The sequence below is a fragment of the Meles meles genome, chromosome 3 (genome assembly GCF_922984935.1).
Source record: "Meles meles chromosome 3, mMelMel3.1 paternal haplotype, whole genome shotgun sequence".
NCBI classification, from domain to species: Eukaryota; Metazoa; Chordata; class Mammalia; order Carnivora; family Mustelidae; genus Meles; species Meles meles.
The window spans coordinates 38,607,696-38,629,275 of NC_060068.1; the positions used below are offsets into that span (position 1 = coordinate 38,607,696).

Sequence of the window (21,580 nt, forward strand, 5' to 3'; positions counted from 1 at the left end):
GTCTAGTCTCTCATGCTCTAGGCACGAGCTACTTGGCTGAACTCTCCCTTGCTTCTGGGCATTTACACAGGCTGCTCCCTGTGCCTGGAATATCCCTGCTCACCCCTCATTTTTCTGACCTCGTCCTTAAGGCCTCAGCTTAAATGAGGAAATCTTTTCTAACTTACTCCAACCAGGTTAGCTCTTCTGCGAGTGCCCTGGCGATCTGCACTTCTTTCTTAAAGTCACCACTCTTCTATGTTACTTTATGTTTGTTTTTCTCACCTAGATTGTTTTAGGAGGGAGATTCACCCCTCAGTGCCCAGGGATGCAGGTGCACAGTAAATATTTGCTAAATAGTGAATGAATGCAGGAGGACTTGCAGAGGAAAAGTAAGAACAAGAGCTAAAGACCATTAGAGAAGAAAGCCTTGAATGACTGAAAAAGAGATTTAGAAGACACGTGCATTTTGGAAGGAAAGTTCTTGGCTAATTTACCTGCAATTTTAAGGGTTGTTTTGCCTGAGAAAGCTGACTTTCAGCTTATTCTGCCTGATGTTGGCTCCACCCTTGGATCCAGCTTCAGAGAGTCAGTACCTTTGCATCAGGAGCGCAGCTAGTCCACCTAAATTTATTTTCACTGTTTTAAAAATGAAAGCTTTTTTTTCACCTACACTTATCCCCTGCATCCTAACAGAAATAGCTGGGAGAGGGCTGTCCTGTCAAAGCATGAAACGAGACAAATGCAAACACATAAAATCAACTGCACCTGTTAAGCCACGTGCCAAGGAAGAGCCCTCCCCATGGCCACCCCGTTATCTTGCTCAGTACAGGAGCCCCCGGCAGCCGGGCTATGAAATGGTTAAGTGCGCACTTTCCCCTCTCACCCCTGCTCACTGGACTGCCTGTTTGGGAGCTGCTGTGATATGATGGATGTGTCTGTCTCCATAGTGAAGTGATTAATAGGCATCTGTGTAGACCGGACCCGGTGACCACAAAGACAACAAAGCCTCTCTGTGTCCTTTAGAGAAATATGCAAAGGCAAAAAGGAGGATGGACATTTCCTTCAGGGCCAAGCCAGAGCGGGTTTCGTGTTGGGCCTGAGAGCTAACAAAGATGGCAAAACACCAAGAAAAGCCCTGGAGTAGGATCCCCTAAAAATAAACTCTTGATTTTCCTTTAGAGTAAGACAAGCCTGCAGTTTCCTTGAAATCCTCATAACAACTTGGGTGAATGGAATCTAACAACCCAATTTTTCTTGTTTGAAAATCTTATTGGAGCAAAATGCCAGGCTCCCAGTCCTGCAAGGCAGTATGAATGAATGACCTAATCGCGGGCCAGGCATCATGGATGCTAACCACAGAGGGCCAGCTGTAATCCCTAGTAAGGAGAGAAGAAAACAAAACGGGGGGAAAAAACCTCCTAACTGGAGACAATTTATCCTCAAAGCCACACCCCGCCGGTAGAGATGACCGTAGTGAAAATGCAATGGGAACTCTCTGTGGTTATCTTGGCAGGAAGGAGCCCTCTTCTTGTCTCAGGGCATAACGTGAACCAGATGGTTTAAGAATAAACTGAAAAGCCGGCAGCCATGGAAGTGGGCTCAGAGTTTATAACTCAGACTTTCCTTTTCCTGCCCCCCACCATCCTGAAGATTAGGTGCTGGGAGGAGTCATGGTCCTCAAGGGTATCAAGTTAACCACTGACCAAAGTAGAGGCAACTTCCTGGCTGTATTAACTATCCTCAGTTCAGAAGCTGTTTTAAAGCTCACATAGTGAAATAGTGCTTACTGTGGTTGCCTGTGGATGAAGCCACTTCCAGTATTGTCACCTATGAAATTGATGCTTTTTTTTTTTTTTTATTGTTGTTGGGATGCCATTGCAGGTCGAAAAGGGAGAATGAGTGTGAAATTTGTTCTATTTCACATTTTTTAGAGGAGAAACAGCTTAATTTCTCCTTGTGCCAGTGGGAGCCCTCAGGTCTCTGAGGTCTCACACTTGGCACTGCCCGTGGAGGGCTACACCCTAGCATGGATTGTGGTCTTGATTGGGCCTCATGATAAGATGGTTTTTAAAAGCCAAGCCCTGAAGTGTTGGTCTGTGGTTGCATGTGTTAGAACTGTCACTGTCTTTGTGAAGATAATGATTATTTCACATGGGCAAAGTTTTAGTGCAATTTATGTGGTTACTTTCCTTCTTTGTGAGGTTCTCTTCCTAATAAGACTGGAAACCCAACATCTAAGCAATTTCTCAAACCAGAGAAACTCAAAGCATTTCTGTTCTCCAACTTCCTACTCCCATCGTCTTGCTTTGCTCTCTCACAAGGCATAAAAGCTACAAAATGGGGAAGAGGATCTCCCACTAAAATTTCACTAATATTTGAAATTCAGGTGATTCTTTGAATCATTTGCAGTGCTTAGATTTTTTTTTCTCTACAAAGCAAAGATAAATATGAGGAAACAGGTCTGTTTGAATACTAAAGCTGCCACAGAAATACAGTTCTTGAGACCTGGATTATAGATGAGGCTGGGTGTTAACTGGTGAAGAACCTAAACCTAGAAGTCATACAGACCTGGGTTTGTGTCTTGGCTTTATAACTAACTAGTTTTGTGACCTTGGGCAAGTCACTCAGTTTCTCTGAGCATCAGTATTGATTATGAGACGAATGTTGTTGGAAGGATTAAGAGGTTAAATAAATGAATGCATGTAAAGCATTTGGCATCGTGGAGGACATTTGTTAAGGCCCAGTTAATGTAATTGAAGGGGTGCCTGGTGACTCAGTCGTTAAGTGTCTGCCTTCTGCTCAGGTCATGATCCCAGGTTTCTGGGATTGAGCCCTTCAGTGGGCTCCCTGCTCTGCTGGGAGCCTGCTTCTTCTGCCTGGCTGTCTCTCTCCCTCTGTCTGTCATGAATAAAATCTTTAAAAAAATGTGTTAAAAGTATTTCTGGAATTTCTGACAAGTTACTTGCCTTGTACAGGGTCCAAGATAGGCTTTTTTAACCCGGCACTTTGCTAGGGTTTGACTGTGTCAGCCAAGAGTAGAAAAGTAAAGATTTAAACATAAAATCTTAGAGAATGACCTTCATTAAGATAACCCACAGCCACTTGCGAAGTGTCTTAAATCATTGCTGCTTGGGGCGCCTGGATGGCTCTGGCAGTGAGGCATCTGTCTACCTTTGGTTCAGGGCATGACCCCAGGGGGTCCTGGTCCTGAACCCCTTGGGCTCCCTGCTAGCAGGGAGTCTGCTGGTCCCTTTGCCCCGGCTTGTGCACCCTTTGCCCTGGCTTGTGCACGCTTGCACGCTCTCTCTCTCTCTCTCACATGTGCACTGTCTCTCAAATAAATAAATAAATAAAATCCTTAAAAAATTAAAAAAAAAATCATTGCTGCTCAGCATCAGCATCACCTGGAACTTGTTAGAAATACACATCCTTGGGTCCTGCCCAGATTTTTCTGAATCAGAATCTTTGGAATTGAGGTTCATAAATTGGTGTTTTAACAAGCTCACCAGGTGATTTTTATTTTCACTAAAACTTGAGAAACCCTGCCCGGCATGACGTGAATGATAGGCCAGAAAATGCATGTTTAGCTTTAAAAGTCCAGCCTCAGATACCACCGAGGCAAGCCAGACATTCAGACTGATGGCTAATATAAATAAATAAATGCAGTCTTCCTTGGTGTTCAGAGTCTGGGTGTTTAGCAGGCCTTGGGTATGACGGCTCTTTACTGCAGTTCACATTTTCTGGCAAAGAATACAAAATCAGTGTGATTTTATTGGAAAGACAAACAAATCCCTAACACTTTCCCTTGGTACCTGACAGAAGCTTGACTCAGGGCTTCAAGTGCGGCGGCCCTGCTGTAGCAGAATCAGCCCAGTTTGCTTAGAGCCACAAGCTGTTGGAAAATCGCCTGTGGTTTATGTGCCCCAGCATGCAGACATGGAGGGGAATGTCTGATGTGCCCCTCTCCATCACAGGGGCCCTCCAGGAGGGACTGGTCCTGCAGAGCCCAGGTGGGTTCTAGGTTGGGTCAGCCCCATCAGGACTGGGTCCCAGGGACAGAAGCAGCAGCGTCTCCGGGAGCTCACTCTGACTAGGCAGCCTCCTCAAGGGGCCTGTGCATGACATCTTGTCACCTAGAAACTGAGTGTAGTGAGTGCACAGCCGTGAGGCAACGTTTGACAGTGGGTCAGGGCCTCCTTCCTCCTCCTCCTGCATGCTCTGACAAGAGAATTATGAAACTCCTAAAGTTTCTTTTATATTTCTGAATTAGAGGAGGGACTGGAGCTCATTCCCCAAATCCAGGTCCTGCTTTCTGATCATAAAGATGCCGAGCTCAACAGCGCACTGCACACAGCTTAGTGCTTCCAGATCTGCTGAGTCGAACTGATTCTGCAAATCCATAGACTTAAGATGTAAGACATCTTCAGTTACATTAAATTTCTGCTGTGTGCTTTTAAATCACACAGCGCAAGGCCCATCAGCACTTAGGGTATATTTATTGCCGTAACAAATGTCAGATGATTGTGTCCAGTGTTATCCATTATTTATGAATAACAGAGGCTGTAGGACTGGAAACGACAAGCTTTAATATGTCCAAAAGGTTAGGCATAATGCAGATTGCTGCTTTATAAATTTCTTGACACTATTTTCCCTCCTAATAAAGCACTGTCAGTGCTGACCGTCCTGAACTTTGCATTATTTCTGTACCATTCATGACTGCCTCTGCCTTCAGTGAAGACGTGTAATTGTAGAAACATATTTAACAAGAAAGCATCCTTTTAAAAAGTAAGGAAATTTTAAAAGTAATCAGAGTAGGAAATTCCTCTTATCCCATTAAAAATTAAATCTCTTTATGAAGACAGTTTCTCGGCTGTAGGCTTATGAGAGCTTAAGAAATATTAATTAAAGATGACAAACCCTCGCACTGCCATAATTAGCTTTCTGACACCGATGAAGATCCTGTCTACCATGCACTCGGTATGTTTGAGCATAGCCACCTACTTTTCGCTAGTTAACTTTTCACTGGTTAACCTTTCTGTGACTGGAGGTGCTGGGAGGTTTACAGGTGATGCAGTCTGGGGCGATCTTGTCGGGCCTGCAGCTCGGCGCATATGCTTCATGGAACTTGAACTCTCATTCCTGCAGCCTGTCTCTCCCTGGGACCCACACGTGAATACAGCGTTCCCGTTCTCACTCACTCACTGTCTCTGGTAAGGGTGTGAATTGTGTATTCTGAGCAACACTTGGAGCTTTCGAGCCTGTGCTCACGTATAATGTCAAGAAAAGAGAAGCTGTCCTCAGGAAAATTTCCCAGTTCCCACTTTTTGGACCTTCCTAGGCTACTTTGTTTATGAAACAGTAAGGTTTGCAAAGTGAACCCTATAACAAGCCCTTTCTTTAAAACAAAGCAAAAAACAAACAAACAAAAAAAACTCAAGGAAGTGAGGCTATCAGAAAGCTTTGAGATAAAGCTAATATTATTTTTCCATTATTATGCATGATCCAAAATACAAATCGACTCTTTGATGTTTTATTGTTAGAACAAAACAAATCTTAGAGGAACACTGTGCCGTCCAACCAATTAAAGAGCTAATTTTTAACTTCTCCAGATGTTCAGTTAATAAGATCATGCCTAGGGCACCTGGGTGGCTCAGTGGTTAAAGCCTCTGCCTTCGGCTCAGGTCATGATCCCAGGGTCCTGGGATGGAGCCCCGCTGGGCTCTCTGCTCAGCAGGGAGCCTGCTTCCCCCTGTCTCTCTGCCTGCCCCTCTGCCTATTCATGATCTTTCTGTGTCAAATAAATAAATAAGATCTTAAAAAAAAAAAAAAGATTATGCCTAACCTAGTCCCTATAGTCCTCGAAAGTTCCATTAAGCTGTCAAAAAACTTTATCATTGTGTGTGTTTTTGTGCAGAAGATAGAGAATGGGGAAAAAAAAAGATTGAGGGGAAAGGGTGGGGGGTAAAATGAATTCATGTCAAGGATGATGTGGCTTGGAAAAGTGGCTACAGATTAAAGGTAAGAGGCATCTCTAGAATGTGAATTGATTGGTAAAATACCCTAAGGTGTAAGTTGGTGATTTTAGAAGAAAAAATTCAAGTCCGCATAATCATAATTTCAGGCCTTTTTTTTTTTTTTTTTTGAGAAAATGAATGTTAGGTGAAGAAAAAGATTTTAGTTGGTATCTCTTGAAAAGAAACTTTAAATATTGGTGTACAGATGCAGGCAGGGAGATGAAATAGCTTCTTATACGAATGACATTTAACTTTTTTTTCCCCCCCATCTAACCTTTCCACAATAATCTCATCAAGACCTTAGATAAATTCAGAAGTTGTCAGGAGGATACGAAATTCATTAGATCAAATCTACATCTCTGCCCGCACTGCTGGGCACGTCCTCTCTTTCCACGTGGGCTGCTCCGTCCGGCCCCTCCTCCCAAGCACGGGCTCAAGGGGAGCCGTGCACATCCCGAGTCCCAATTCCTGGCACCCAACCTGCTTATGGTCCCGCTTAACTCTGCCTTTGGTAGGTGGCTTGGAAATAACTAATCTAGTAAACCCTGGATTATATCAGCGTTTCTTTCTCAGCTTCCCCAAATCTCAGAGTCATATCTGGATGAAAACTCGGTGCCATGCATCCCAGAGTTTCAACTAGAGAGACAGAGAAGCACAAATTGGGAGTTGAGCTGGCTTGGAGTTCTACCTAGGATAGAGCTCGTAGCTTGGCAAGGAGTATCTACCAGGGAAATGCCAGTGAGGTGTAGAAACAGACACTTTAGATCCAAAACAGATGTAAAGTTCCGTTTCCCCAACTTGCTGTATATGTGTAACTCATAACCTAATATTGAGCTATCCATTCGTTACATGTCTGTCATCCTCTTGATCTCTGTCCTTCCTTCCCTCCCATGCTCCTTCATCCCCTTTTCCCACCCGTCCACCTTCTATCCGCCACTGCCCACAGCTACAGCCCAAAGCCCTTAGCGTAGCTTTGAAGGCTCCAGACTACCATTTCAATCTCAGGTCAAGTTGTGGCCCTCCAAATAGTCCATCACTCTAGTCACAGCACACTCTGTCTTACACTCTGTACTTTCTTAGCTTCATGTTCCAGTCATGTGGCTTATTTGGCTTGGAATGGCCGCCTTCCCCCTTGTTATCCTTCAGTACTTTGCAAGGCCTTTCCCTCAGATCCCAGCTTGGATTTGAGCTGTGTCTCCCTTCCTACTGTCTCAGATCACCACTGGTTCCTCTTTCCTTCTCTGACTCGGACTTCACTCTGCCCCACTGGCTAGCCAGGAGGTCACCTGCACATAGCCCCTGAGAAACTGATTTCCTTGACTTGAAGACTTAATGTAGAATTCAGATCAGTAGCCACTGTAATACTCAGTTTATGGCTAAATGTTTGTGGAAAGCATGAACCAAGAAAGTGAGGTTGCCCTTTTGTCTTGCTTTGAGCTGGGTTTTTTGTCGCCATTATTAGACATATTTCCTGGTGCTTTCTAGATTCTAGTTGATCTCTTTCAAAGGCATGGAAATGAGAAATGGAAAAAAAGGGCAGCCGTATAATTAAAGAAGAAAAAATTTAACATATTAGGTTTACATAACAGTTGATAAAAACCTGAGGTTAAATAAAATTAGAAAGAACCAATAGTTTTAACCATGCCCTTGTTTAGGAACAGTTTGCTTTCTGAGTCTTTCTAATTTAAAAAGGGCATTTGAGGTGAGCCTGGGTGTCTCAGTCAGTTAAGCATCTGATTTGTGGTTTCAGCTTCTTCTGATCTCAGGGTTGTGAGATCAAGGGGCCTTGGACTCATTGCTCAGCAGGGAGTCTGCTTATCCCTATCCCTCTGCTCCTCCCACCACTCCATGCTCTCTCTCTCTCAAATAAATTTTTTAAAAGTGGCATTTGAAAGCCTACATTCAGTAATTATCTGTTGAATTACTCTATCACATTTCAAATGCATGTATAACTTTTAGTGATAATTCTCTAATAATATTTTTCACAGAATGAAAATTTTAATTCCTCTTATATGGGTTATTCTAGGGTTTTCTCAGAGTTAAAGGGTAGATGTAATCTAGACATTAGATTTTATGTACTCACTGAAGAAATTACTAGGAGCCTCTCCCCATAGGATTGCCAGGTAGCAAGTATGCAGAACATCCAGTTAAATTTCAACTTAAGCGGAATAATGTTATACTAGTATGTCTCAAGTGATCTGTTGGACATACTTATCCTAAAAAGTATTCATGACTTATCCGAAATTCAAATTTAACTAGGAATTCTATAATCTAGTAACTTTACCCTGGTACCCCTAAATAATGTGCTTCTAATGATTCCCACAAATATTCTTTGGACCTGTCTGTACTTTGGAGATGAAAATAACAGAGAGTAACAAAAATGGTGCCAAACCTTTATGGGGCCAGTATAGGATAATTTGCAAATTAAAATACTAATGGACTAAATATCAAAAATTGTATCTTATTTTTCATCAGCAGCAGCAGTAGCAACTTTAGATACTTTTCATGAACTTTGAAGGATTGCTTTCCTCTAACACAGCAGAAAAAAGTGTACTCTAATTCAGAATGGTTGTTGGGACAACAGTAGTCAGTCCCCGTCTGCTGAGTGTTCCTGTGCTCTGAGCAGGCCCACTCCTACCCGGTCCAGTCAGGTGTGGATTGTGGAGGGGCAGGTGGGGCTCCTGCCCCACCCACGGGTAGTCTTCCCCACCAGACTGAACCCCGTGCTCTGAATTCTCCAAGACTGCCCAGCTATCACATTTGAAAATGGCTGTAATGCTATAGGTTTTACTAATAAAAGCTATGCAGATTATCAAGGCCTTCTTTTTGTTGGAACAAAGTTAAGGCTGTTGGAAAAAAAGCCCGAGTTTGGCAGCATTTCTACCCAACCTTAAAATGTGAGTGCTGCATCAACCATACCTCCCACCTCTCCCCTCATCTCCCCTCCTCCCTGTGTCCAGTGGCGCATGGCGCCCACAACACGGTGCTGAAGGAAAAGGGCTAAAGATACGGGTCTGAGAAACTGTCTTCCAAAAGCTGTGTCTTGACATCAGCCAAGCTGCTTTGAGTTGTCTGCTACCCTTTTCTAAAATCTGCTGTGCCCACTTCAGCTTTGTTCACGGAGGCAGTGGTGGCCAGAAAGGCTTTTCGGGGCACTTCTTGACTATGTGTGCTTTGTCTGTCTGACAGTTTGCTGGTTCTTGGATAGGAGCAGCGTCTATCTCTAGCGTAGCCTCTGACTCCTTATTGGCTTCCCATACTGCATGTACAGCCAGTCATAAATTTTGCTTGAGACGCCTCAGAAGACATTTTTGTTACGGCAGTGGTACTGAGGAAATGGCAGAGAAAATCTGTCCCAAGTGCGGGAGTCAGGAGAGGCGGAGGACCTTGTTTTTCTTCCTGTACTGTTGTCCTCCCTAACAATTCTCCCTGGATGTGAGATCACCTACATGAGACTTGATAGGAGCCAAGAAATTACTTTCCCCAGAGAATCGGGGCACTTTAAAATCCCCAATCCATTAGATTTTAAGGATCGGAGATTGTTAAAATGCTAGTGCCATTGGGGCCACACTCACCTCAAAATGGATTTCTCAGCTTGTTAATGAGGAAAGCCTGGCTCTGAGGTTTTGAGGCTCAGAATAGGTAGAGTTTGAATGGGATCAGGGGGACAAAGAGGTCAGGAGTAGGTTACTGCCAGGTCAGGGGACACTGTATCACGAGTCCAGACTGGTAACGGAAAAGCAGATGGGCAGCAGAAATGCTGATGCTCAGCTTTCCCTTGGCCACAACTTGGGGAATCACTAGCTACAGGTATCCTTGGGGGCCCACAGCTGGTCTGGAGAAGCTGCTCACCGGATGCTTAGCAAGACTAGAATCAGTAATTTCCTTTTAGTCTAAACCCGTTTTACTCTCAACTCCTACTTGACCAAACTTCTCATCCCCAGTCACAAAGCTCAGTAGTTGGAAGAGATGTCAGAAGTGCACTAGATCATAACATTGCAACACATGGAGCCCAGCCCACAGAAGCATGGCGGTTGTAAATCTTGTTCCGCCGAATGCCAGATGCCATGTTTTGATAGTAGTTGAATCCCCACTGGACTCCTCTAATTGCCTGAGGCCAGAGTTACCCAAACTTTAGTCATTCAGCTACCGAAACTATAGTTTTAGTGGTATCCATGAGTCTTACCTACCATATTACTTAGTAATTTTATCCCCCTGGACTTCCCGCATTCGCATTTACTTGGTATTTTATTTAAATTACCTTTAAAATGACTTTGAAGTAGAAACTTTGTCGTTATCATAAATGGGGGTAAAAGCATCACTTTTCATAGATAGAAGGTAACCATAAAAAAGATAACTGAAAGCAAAACCGCTTTAATTTCCAGTTGGTTCCAGCTGCACTCATTACCACCTCAATAGTTATAGGATGAATAAATAATATATATTTTTAAATGTGGTAAAACCAAGAAAGAAGTAGCCAGGGCTGCATCCAGTTTCTCAGCTTGGTGATTAAAGGGCTGGCTCTAGAGGCTCCAGACATCTAGGGACCCAGAGATAAAACAGAGCAGTTGGCTGTGTTTTTCCTAATGAATCTGGGGGCTTTGCATAGCAAAAAGCATAGCTTTTTGCATAGCAAAGCCCCCAGCCCAAACCTGTTTATTCTTCTCAAAGTGGGAAGTGGCAAGTTAAGGGAGTTGTTAACAATGAAGCACCAAACTGAGGCTCTTCTCTTGACATAACCAGGAAGGCCGAAAGAGAAATGAAAAGGACATGCCCTTCCTGCACAGGATTCAGTATTCTTGAAGGCCGTGATGTCCCCAGTGACCTAAATCCTGTCCAATAAGAAGCTGCCTGTCCCACTGGGAGGCCCTACTGCTGGAGGCCACACGGTGTTGGAGGAACCGTTGATGAACTCTATCATCTAGAAAATTCTGTTCAGGATTGTTGATGAAGTATGGACAACATACTCATCACCATACTTGACAGACCTTATGAATCTTGGTGCAGTGTTATTTCCCAAAGTAGAAATTGCTTACACAAATGGCTTGTACACTGATTAAAATATATTCAACATTTACTGTATGTTTTAGTTTAAATTATTCATCTGATCTCTAAATTTGGTTTCCACATCTTTTTGTGTGCAGCGAGTATATATCTTCTTGACTAAATGTAATTGATAGTATCTCACTTTAGAGATTTTCCAAAATATATAAGCATACTACAGCGCTGGCATTTCCAATCAAATGGGAACATCTTTGTATATATTGACTATTTTATCTGTTGTCTGACAGCTCACAAGAACTCTATAAAGTCTGAAGTAGGGGATTTTCTCCTGCTCTGATGTATTGTGTCCTAACAGCAGTGGTCAGCATTTACATTTTATATTTATGCTACACAGCTCCCTTGGCAGATCAGTCAGTGCATGGCCAATTTCCTTAAATATCTCGCAGTCTTCTTGGAAATCAGGTTTTATGGTATTATTACTTTTGGTCAGAAACAAGAAGTGCAAGAGTGGCTATTAATTTTCAGTATTGCTTAACCTAAAAAAGAAACCTCTTATTTCTTTGGCTGTGGGAAAGGGGTGGGGGGTGGGGGGGAGATGAGCCAGATCTAAAAATAAAGTGGATTTTCTTTCTTATTCATATGCAATTAGAGCCCCTTTGTAACTACTCATTACCACCTCAATAGTTATAGGATGAATAAATAATATATATTTTTAAATGTGGCAAAACCAAGAAAGAAGTAGCCAGGGCTGCATCCAATTTCTCAACTTGGTGATTAAAGGGCTGGCTCTAGAGGCTCCAGACATCTAGGGACCCAGAGATAAAACAGAGCAGTTGGCTGTGTTTTTCCTAATGAATCTAGGGCTTGAAAGGTATCAGGCAATTTTAGAGAAAAGCAGCAAGGACAAGAGACATTAGACAAGGCCAGTAGGGTAATGAAGGGCAAGGCCAGTTACTGAGAGAGAAAATTACTTCATTTTCGGTGATAATGCTTCTGCGAGCCTTACAGGCCTCTTAGTATGGCTGTCTCTGTACACATACAGCGTCAGAAGGCTACTCACGGTGTAGAAGGAAAGAGCCTTGGAACATTCCACAGAAGGGCAGAGGGCTTGGGTCTATTATTTGGAAAGGGGGGAGGCTGAGAACAATGGTAGCAGAAGGGGTTAGATCGCAAGGTGAGGATTGGTGCTTTGACAGAATGTGAGGAACGCACAGGATTAAGTCAAGACGAAAGACAACAGCAAGGAAAAGAAAGAAAAAGACAAGCAAACATACTCTGGAAATGCAGGATTGTTCGGAGGATGACGTGGGACATAGAGTGGGGCCGGCTCAGCGGTGGTCAGCAGATCTGCGGGGCAGAGCTGCGGGCTCCTGGGCTTGCTGGCCTCTTACTCAGCAGCCAAAATGAAAAAACAAGGCATGGGGCACTTGACTCCTCCTCAGAAAGCTGGTGAGCGGGACACATTTTCTGCTTAGCGGGGAAACGTGTGATGTTTTAGAAACAATTCCAGAGTATATTTAGCTCCTAAAGCTGGGGCACACAAATGTCACATTCCCATGAGACAACTGACCCAGTGAAAAGAGCACCCGCCAGAGGCCCTCGCCAAAACCCATGAAACTCTCGCATCCCGGGAGATGCTTGCACACACGGATGTGACATCTTTAAGGCACCCACATCAGGAAATGAAAAGAAGCGAGGAGATACGGATTGGGCCAAGTTAAGGGACGTCATCATGAGTCAGAAAAGAAACAAGACTTTTCCAATGGAATAACGCCATCACCAAGTCATACCACACGGTGCTTAGCAAAACAGAACAGAAGTTGAAAAAAAATCATGAACATTAAACAGAAAAACAATTCAGAGCAAAATGGAAATTAAAATCATAAAAATCATGGCCAAAGGAACATTAAGCTACAATTTTTTTTTTTTTTTTGGAAAAATTTTTCTGCGTAACAACCCATTGTCATTGCCCCGTCAAAACCGTAATCAATTGTCAGAAACCAAACTTGAATTTGACAGGGCAAGGCAAGGAGTTAACAGCACAAGAACAGTGATCATGTTACACACCCATGCAGTCCCCTCTGCCACCATTGTTTGACAATTTGTAGACTGCTTCCAGCTTTGTCAATATTCATAATAAGACCCAAGAGAATGAACAATGCCGAATTTTAAAATGATCTGTCAAAGTGTTAATTGGACTCTTTGATAACCTCCCTCCCTTGGGGAGTTAACGACTGGAGAAGATTCACGCCACCCGTCTCGGTGAAGTGAAGAGGAAATGATTGGAACCAACAGCCAGCTATTTGGTTGACATACTGAATGCTTTACGGGAACGGCTGTTTGGTTTTTCAGAAAGTCACAGTGGGCAAACACCCAGTGAGTTCACGGAGCCATCTCTTCTGGAGAACTCGGCCAAGACCAACACATCTGCGGTCTGGAGCCACACATGACAAATAATGGCACACGGTAGGCTTGTGGCCCGCCGTGATGGTTCTGTCCCGCCACCCGGGAGCCTGGCACGCTCTTGGAACGGGAAGAGCGGGGATGCCTCCAGCTTCGGGATGCTGCTGAGGCAGAAGCCACTCTTCTTAAGATTTGGGGCAGGGAATATGAATCAGAAGTTCTAGAGGAATAAGAAAATGGACTTTGGAGGGGACACGCTCTGGAACAAGTTACAAGGGCCGCACCTGCGCACGGCGGCTTGGCCCACGCAGCAACGGAGGTGAGTTGCAAAAAAGAGGGCGAGAGTCCAGTGCATGGGTCAGCCTGGCAAACGGCCTCTTGAAGTAAAGATGGAAATGTGTACCTAGAGAACCCCAGGAGGGGGGACGCGGGACATGATAGAGACTGGCCTCCAAGGGTCATGGTGGCTGGTCTGCCCTCAAGACTCCAACCCCCGCTTGGATGAAACTCTTGAAAACATATAGAAGTGAACAATTCTGAATGAGGGGAAGCAGCTCGCGACATAACTGGGCCTTTCAGGCTCTGATTTACAAGACTGTTTTCTGGACAAGTAAAGGCCTCTTCGATTGCAGCTGCAACTAAAGTAGGATGTGTTACCAGAAGCAGCCACTGGCGAGAAAAGAGAGGACATTTCCTGTCTCTCGTTGAGCAAAGAAAGCAGGGGAGAATTTAGGACAGTTCACAGTAGAGTCCCTTTCATTGAGCACAGCTTCCTTTCCATTTTAAATGCATAGCAATTCTGCTTGATTAAATGACATATTTTTGTCTCAGCCGTTGTCCTCAAAGGGCAGTTACAGTACATCGCGGGATCACGGCTCCATTCAAATTCAGCACCACGCGTGAGTGAGGGACGCTACCGGCCAGAGGACACTCTGGCCCACTGTTTCCCCATTCACGCAGGAAACAGGCCTTTGCTTGGATTGCATGCACATGCCGAGGCCGGCCCTGCCATCCGTCCCGTTAACGGAATGGGGGAAGAGGACCTAGAATCCCAGAATGAGCTCAGAGGAGTGGAGAGGGGCCTGCTTTGGGCCAAACTGCACCTCTTTTGGGTGAGGGAGCTTAGAGGATGTGTTATTTGTTTTGTGTGGTTTCTCCTTGATCGCGGAATAATTTGGGATCAAGCCGAGCACAGAAGACTGGATTGCAGTCTTTTTTTTTTTTTTCTTCTCTTTTTTTGAGAAGCTTTCAATCGGAGTGTGTTGGAGGTTCCTTCAACACTGCTACGGTTCAGCTGGAAGCAGTTACACAATCCTCCTCACTTTTCCCTCCCTCTCCCCCCAGAGGAAGAGTCATTTCCAAGGCCTTACCCTTCTTGTCTTGGTGATTACGGGAAGACACCGCCCCCAAAGAGTCTGTGCTGTCGGGTGAATGGAGCAGGTCCTTCCAGTCCAGCATTCCCGCCCTAGACTCATACCCCTCTTGAGCCGCCGTGTCTGACGTGGTGGTACTGGGCAAGAGGGAACTGGAGTGCCCTGTTTTCATCACAAATACAGTTAGGGAGTACATCGCTGGACACCCCCACATTCCCTTTGCTCAGAGGCCAGGAGGGGCCCCCCAGGCTGGCTGGAGGACTGAAAGGAGGCTGCCCTCGAGGTAACAGCCTTGGGGTTGGGGTTCTGCAGAAGACTCCCTGCACTTGCAGGTGGAGGATGAAGGGCCACAGCCTATCTCTGCTGCTTGCTCGGTGAGCCTGGGAGATGCACTTGATCTCTCTGGGCCTTGATTTTCCTTGTGCACAGAATGGGGATGATGACACCTTATCCTCCTCACACGGGGAGGATAAGGTGACATCATGGGGAAAGTGCGTAGCAATGTCTGACACATAGCATGTGCTCAAGAAGGACCGGTGGCCTTCTCTGATACTCATGTAGCACCACTAAAGGCAGGATGTGTCCACTCTGGGGGACACCCTCTGTGACTAATGGGGTGGGTGGATGGTAGTGGAGGAGCCTCTTGCCTGTTAAGAACAACTCTTTGGTCCCAAGCCCTTCTCCCCGAGCCTCTCTCTTGGAGGGTGTGTCTTGCGTTCAGCATCAACTCAGCTTCATGGGTTTCCATTTCTAAGGGAAGTGACGGCTTTCTAAAGGGAGCTGCTCCCACCCCCTCTTCCCTGGAGTGGTATCCTCTGCTGCCCCGTGTTGCCGTGCCTATGCCTTCTGTGTCTTGTTCCAGCAAAGTCAGCCTCATGGCCTCCTGACTCTGGCTTGGGAGAGGCCGTTCTTGAGGCCGCACTGACTGACATGCTTTAGATTAGAAAGGGACATCCAGAGGCTACCAGAGGATGACATCAGGAAAAGCATGGCCAAGTTGGGGCAGAAACTCTGGATGCTTCTGTGAACACATTCCTAAGCTTTCCTGCCACCATCCCACAAGGTTAAATACAGGGCACACCAGGTGCTTTGATGTAAAGTGCCACAGTGATTTAAAGGAAGCCCCACTACCTGTTCTCTCTGGGAGAAATAAATTTTAACCTCTCCGTGATTGTCGACTTGTCTTTGGCTCATTAAACCATCTTCGCTATGGCACCCTCCTCTTGCACGGTGTCTGAAAGACCATCGAGGCAAGTACTGTGAATGTGGAGTCAGTGGCTCAGGCAGAAAGGAGGAGAGTCACAGGTGGCTCCAGCCTTGGGCTGTGATCACCACGTATGTGACAAATAAAATACTGGTGACCAGGAAGGAAGATGACAGTGATCAGTGTACTGCGTTCTTCTTTATGACACTTATTATAATAAGTTGGGTTCCCAGGAGACTCTAGTACTGCACGTAACAGACAACGTACATTAAGAAGACCAAGGGAAAAGCAAAGAAGCCAAGCGGCTCACCTATACTCTAATGATTTCTGCGGAAACGCCACTCTCAAATGCCAGCACAGCACGTGCGTAACATTTAAGAAACCTCTTTCTGCGTAAATTTTGTTCGCCTCCACGCAGCTTCCAACATTGGCTTTGGTGCACATAGTCTGGTTTCTATCCAGCTGCTAGGAACATGTTCTTTGCAACTCAAGAATGCTTGCCTCTAGACTTTCTCTTTTTTTATTTCTGGGTTTCACAGCGCATCTCTTAATACCAATAAGAGAACAGGAGTAGTGAAATTAAGCCAAACTTGAAAATGCAGATTTTCTGACTTCTTTTTTGCTTATATTGCGGTCTGAAACAGAGCCTCTTGTTTTCCACTCCTGAATCCTACACCGCTCTTAGGCGATACGTGGTCATCCCAAGAGAGAATTCAGCACCCAGCCGAGGCAAACCATTAGAAATCATTTTGTAGGGAGTTAGAATGGGGGGTGGGGTGGGGTGAGGAACAAAACCCTTTCCTCCAAGTAGCAGGAATTTCTTTTACCTGAATTAATACGCATTTTGAGTACTTTCAATTTAACTGTGTTCAAGGGGCAATTTTATGGTAATGCCATAAGTATGGTTTAGGGAGAACATTTCTTAATACGGTAATCTAGGGGAAATATATGCCTAGGGGACACATTCTCCGTCAAAAGATTTCCTGGACCATATGCTGCAAATACATGGAAAACTCATTGGTAATGGAAAGCTATGGCTATGAGAGGAAATTAATGTGGACCAGATGGTAGTTAGGTAGAAAAATGCTTTACACAAATGTGAGAAATCAGCTCCTTCCTACTGCTGAAGTGTTAGTCTAATGCCCACTGCGTCCCCATTTTCTATATGTAAATCTAGAGAAACTGTGCATCTGATGTACTCAAGATTAAAGAAAAAAATTGAGCAGCCTGAGGTTTGTATTCTTTTAAACTTCGGCTTGAGATAGGCAACACGTGTCACCACTGAGCCAGACAGTTGGAGAAAGCAATGCCTGATTCTCAAAAATTTTAGAACCACCTTGTAAGAGCACAGTTAAACAGCAGTCCTTCATTTGAAATCAGAGAGGTGTGTTATTACTACTTCTCCAAGCTTAAAATGTTAAAAGGAAATCACTTACATTCTTTCTTAAAATCTGATTCTACAGGCTGTATCATTTTTGTATATTCCCTAAGAGACTCTGTAAGCAAAATAATGCTACGCAAATAGGCATTTATTTGTAGATACGGTGTTACAGGTCAGTAGATTTGGAGCCTATGGTTTTGTCTTATTACTCCATTGAGAAGGGTCATATTTTAATCAGTGGAGCTTAAGATGTGTTCCTTTTTTTTTTTTTTTTAGAGTAATCTCTCCATCCAACGTGGGACTTGAACTCACGGCCCTGAGATTAAGAGTCGCATACTCCACTGACTGAGCCGGCCAGGCGCCCCTGATATATTATTCTTATAATATGCAAAGGAATAGATTTTAGGAGTTAATTTTAATATGCATCATATTGTTTCTCTATATCTACAAGTCTTTGTGACTCCAGAGGTTAGAGACCCTTCAAACCACTGTTATCCATTAACAATGATTGTAGCCAATTAGACACAAAACAAGAGATACTAAATCAATACAAGAAAGGGAGAGAGAAGGAAAACAGGGTCCAATTCACTAAAAAGAGGTTCTTGCAGTGTGACTGCTGTTGCACAGAATTTTTGCCAAGCAGAGAGATTGCAAGAGTTATCGCAATGATTCCTTTTTGTGAGTCAGGCAGTTCGCGTTTCATGGCTCTATGAGCCTCAGCTCAGCCACTGAACATTTTAGGGGGGATGTGCAAAGGACACAGCTAGAAACAGTGGGTGCATTTTAGACTTTGTGGTTGGCTTCTTAGTCTGTGTCCGTGCTCATACAAATAGCAATTTGGTCTTTGATGGTAGAAATACAGTACCTAGTCCAGCACCTGACACCATGGTGGGCATTCAACACATATTTGAGTGAATTAATTAAATCTGTTCTAGGTTTTTTAACTCCAAAATAAGCATCTCTTGGAATAGTTTGTGAAAAGAAAGTCTCCTGTGTTTTTGTAAGTACTGTCTGGACCAGTTCTTATTTTGGTGGTCAAGTCAGTCATCTAGCCACTTGACACTGGACAGATGTAGCTTAAAAATGGACAGGATCATTAGTTGAAAGGAAAATTCAACTCTTCTTTAGTTTCATCACAGAAGCCACTGATCAAGAGCTGAGGGTGAACAGGCATCATCCCTTAAGATGTTAATATGGAGGAATTAAAATGTTCCTTTCCCTTAGTAAAGGAACTAGAGATCCATAGCTTGGAGGGTGACTTTTTGTTCATAGAAAGTGTCCCATCATCTAATTATTCTTTCTGTGTGAGCAATTACCTGGGAGTTAAAAATGGTCTCCGTCCAATTGATGAATGCTGGGGAGGTTGCTGGTTCAATGAGATTTAAGACCTGAATTCCTCAGTATCTGGTAAAGATTATTCAATTATAGGAAATGATTGCAAAGCATGATAGTGGAGGAGAGCAGATGCTCAGTGGGTTCTCCTGAAGGTGAGCTAAGCTAGACGACATCTGCCTCCTGAGAAATTTTTGTTCATTGTTGGTGTTCAGTGTTCTGGCTTGAGTCATAGATAAGACTAAAGGTGGATGAATTCTGTGGGCTCATCTGCTCTATGTGGCCCCCCTTCACAGGGGAGCCAGGCATTGTTTCCCATATCAGCACAGCTCACTTAGGAGTGCATAGGCTTTAGGCCTTCCAAAGAGGCTTTTTATTTACGTTAATTAGACACAGGGAGTAAGAGTTTATTACGTAGAACTGTTAAACACATTTGTAGCCATCTTGAACTATTTCTCTGAGTCCTAAATCTGCCTTGCTTTCTGCCCCCCCCCCCCCCCCCCCCGCCTTCCTTTATTCCCTGCCTCTACATTTAAAGGCTGTCCTGGAATTGTTACTGTTAACATATTTTTAACACAAAAGCTATACGTTTGTGCATCATTGAAACTCTTAGTCCCGGTTATAATGCAAAGCTTCAGTCTTCCATCACATGTGTTTTCCGTATTTAAAAAACACATGAATAGTTTATCCTATAAACGTTTGGGGGAACTCTGAGAAACAGCAGTGGAACACTTCAGTTCCATTTCAGTTTTTCTTCTAAAGGGCTCAGAATATTCTGTTTATGGACTTCATGGCTTTGTTTAATGTAGTGTCTGTGTATTTCAGAGCAGGAACAATGGGGGTAAATCCTGTTTGCACATCGTTTCCCCTGCGTCAGTCTTCCTTGTATACATTCTGAAGAACTCTCACTGAAAATACGTCTAAATACTCATACTCTTTGGGAACTTAAATTTCGATGGCTCATTTTCATGTGATATTGGAAAGGTTTGCCTCCTAAGAACTGGTCTCTGCATGATGTACAGATTTTTTTCCCCCTGCAGAGGGCAGCGCCCTGAAAGTCAGCATTTTCAGGAATGGTACTCTGCCAGTTCAGAGCTATGGCCTATTACTTACATGCACTGTTCTTTTATCTTGGATATACTTATATCCAAAAGCAATTTCTTCTCCCTCAAGAACTCATTAAATATATTCACCGAATTCCCTGAGGTTGGCGAATTTCGTGTTCTGTGGATTAAAAATGTAGGAGCCAGTCTCATATGTCAATTGTCTCTCACAGGCAGTGATTTTTGAAGCATCGTGAGATAGATAAACGATTTTAGTGAATTGGGGCCCTGAAGTAACGAAGAATCTGGTCCATGATGTTTAGGGATGAAAACTATAAGCTATGACAGGGTAAGTGGCTTGGAATTACCAAAAAAAAAAAAATAATAATAATTCTGTAAACTGACCATATACTGTGTTGTAAGACATTTCATGATCTGGAAGAGGAGTTGAAATGTCTATAAAAAAATAATGAGGATAAAAAAATTAATTAAAAAAGAAACCAAAGGTTTGAAAATACTCAAGAGGATTAGTGAAACAGGATTTCCCACATAGATTTCCATCGATATTAAATTATGAGTAATATCTTTCTTACCATTCAGGGCCACGAAGGAATCTGGAAGACAAAAGGGAGGAGAAGGTTACTTAATGTTTAACACTCTGCTTAGTGTGACTTACATAATAAGCAGGAATGAGCTAATAGAGAATTATGCTTACAAATGGTCCCGTACTAAGTGCTTTTTAATTTCTGCGTGTAATACAAGACGCTTTATATCGGGTCCAGTTTCACACACCCCCGTCTCTCCCTGAGTGAGTTTCCTCAAAGTCACTGCCTTTTGTTGTCAAGAGTTAGTAGATGGAATGGGAACTGCGAGTGTATGTGATTCTGGGACTTGAGGCCTTACTTTATAGAGAGGGACGTGTATGTGGGCAAAAGAAGTGACACCTGGACCACACTTAGAAACGCTCTTGTCTTTACGTTCTCCCTTGTGTCATCGTCTCATCCACACGGGTGTGTACACGCTGTGTGTCTGAGTCACATCACTGGTTCATTCAGCTTGCTCTGAGCTCAGCCTCTGACAGTGACTTCAGGATTTCCTCATTTCCTCTTAAAATCCTGTTCAGGAGTCACTGTGCAGTTATCTAAACCCTGAATGCCTGTATGTGAACAGGTCTGTAACAGAAGTAGGTCATGCCTGAGCAGAGAGCAGAGAAGCCACCAGGAAAGGCAGCGGAGGGGGGGTTGTATCTCCTGCCCTGAGTGGGGCTCCCCGAGTGCCTTGCTGGGACTGGAGTTCAAGGTTAGGGAGCACACCATAACACAGAGATTGAAGAGTAAATCGCAGGCTGGGGACCTGAGGGGCTCCCCTGCGTTAGATACAGAGGTTTCCTTTGGTTCCTTTGCCCCAGAACACACAGGTCATGTGGACACGTGACAGAGATGGGGTAACAGCCATTTTCACAGCTTTCATCCAGTCATTCAGTCCCAGTCGACACTCCTGTTTTCTACAGATGCCCATACCACCAGATCATAAAAATAGGAAGAAAATTATTCACTGAAGTCAGCTAATTAAGTTTGCTCACACAGACGCACACACAAACCAGAACTTGTTTCTCTGAAAACGGAGCCATAAGGCTCCAACATGATTAACATGATTTAAGATCCACTGATCAAACATCAAGCCGTTTCATGGCACAGAAGTAATGCAGGCCTTTTGGTGAGGACACTGTCTCCTAGGTAGATTTCTTTCCCTAAGTTTTGTGTTTGAAGACCTAATAAGCTTTGGCCAATATGTAATATTTGCAAATGAAATAATACAGCAAAGAATTTGGGAGATAAGGCTGC

The 21,580-nt window shown here is 43.9% G+C and overlaps 1 protein-coding gene across 4 annotated transcripts in view; it reads right to left on the reverse strand.

Annotated features, from left to right (window-relative positions):
* Window positions 1-21,580, reverse strand: part of SEMA6A (semaphorin 6A) — a 127,922-nt gene that overhangs the window by 9,354 nt on the left and 96,988 nt on the right. For 2 of the 4 annotated variants that reach the window (XM_045999131.1, XM_045999135.1), the window contains 3 exons: window positions 20,330-20,350; window positions 20,142-20,192; window positions 14,774-14,938 (listed from right to left, as the gene is read on the reverse strand). In XM_045999131.1, the coding sequence (XP_045855087.1) occupies window positions 14,774-14,938; window positions 20,142-20,192; window positions 20,330-20,350 (237 nt within the window). The remainder of the gene's footprint in view (window positions 1-14,773; window positions 14,939-20,141; window positions 20,193-20,329; window positions 20,351-21,580) is intronic. The other 2 variants (XM_045999132.1, XM_045999133.1) reach the window with 2 other exon arrangements.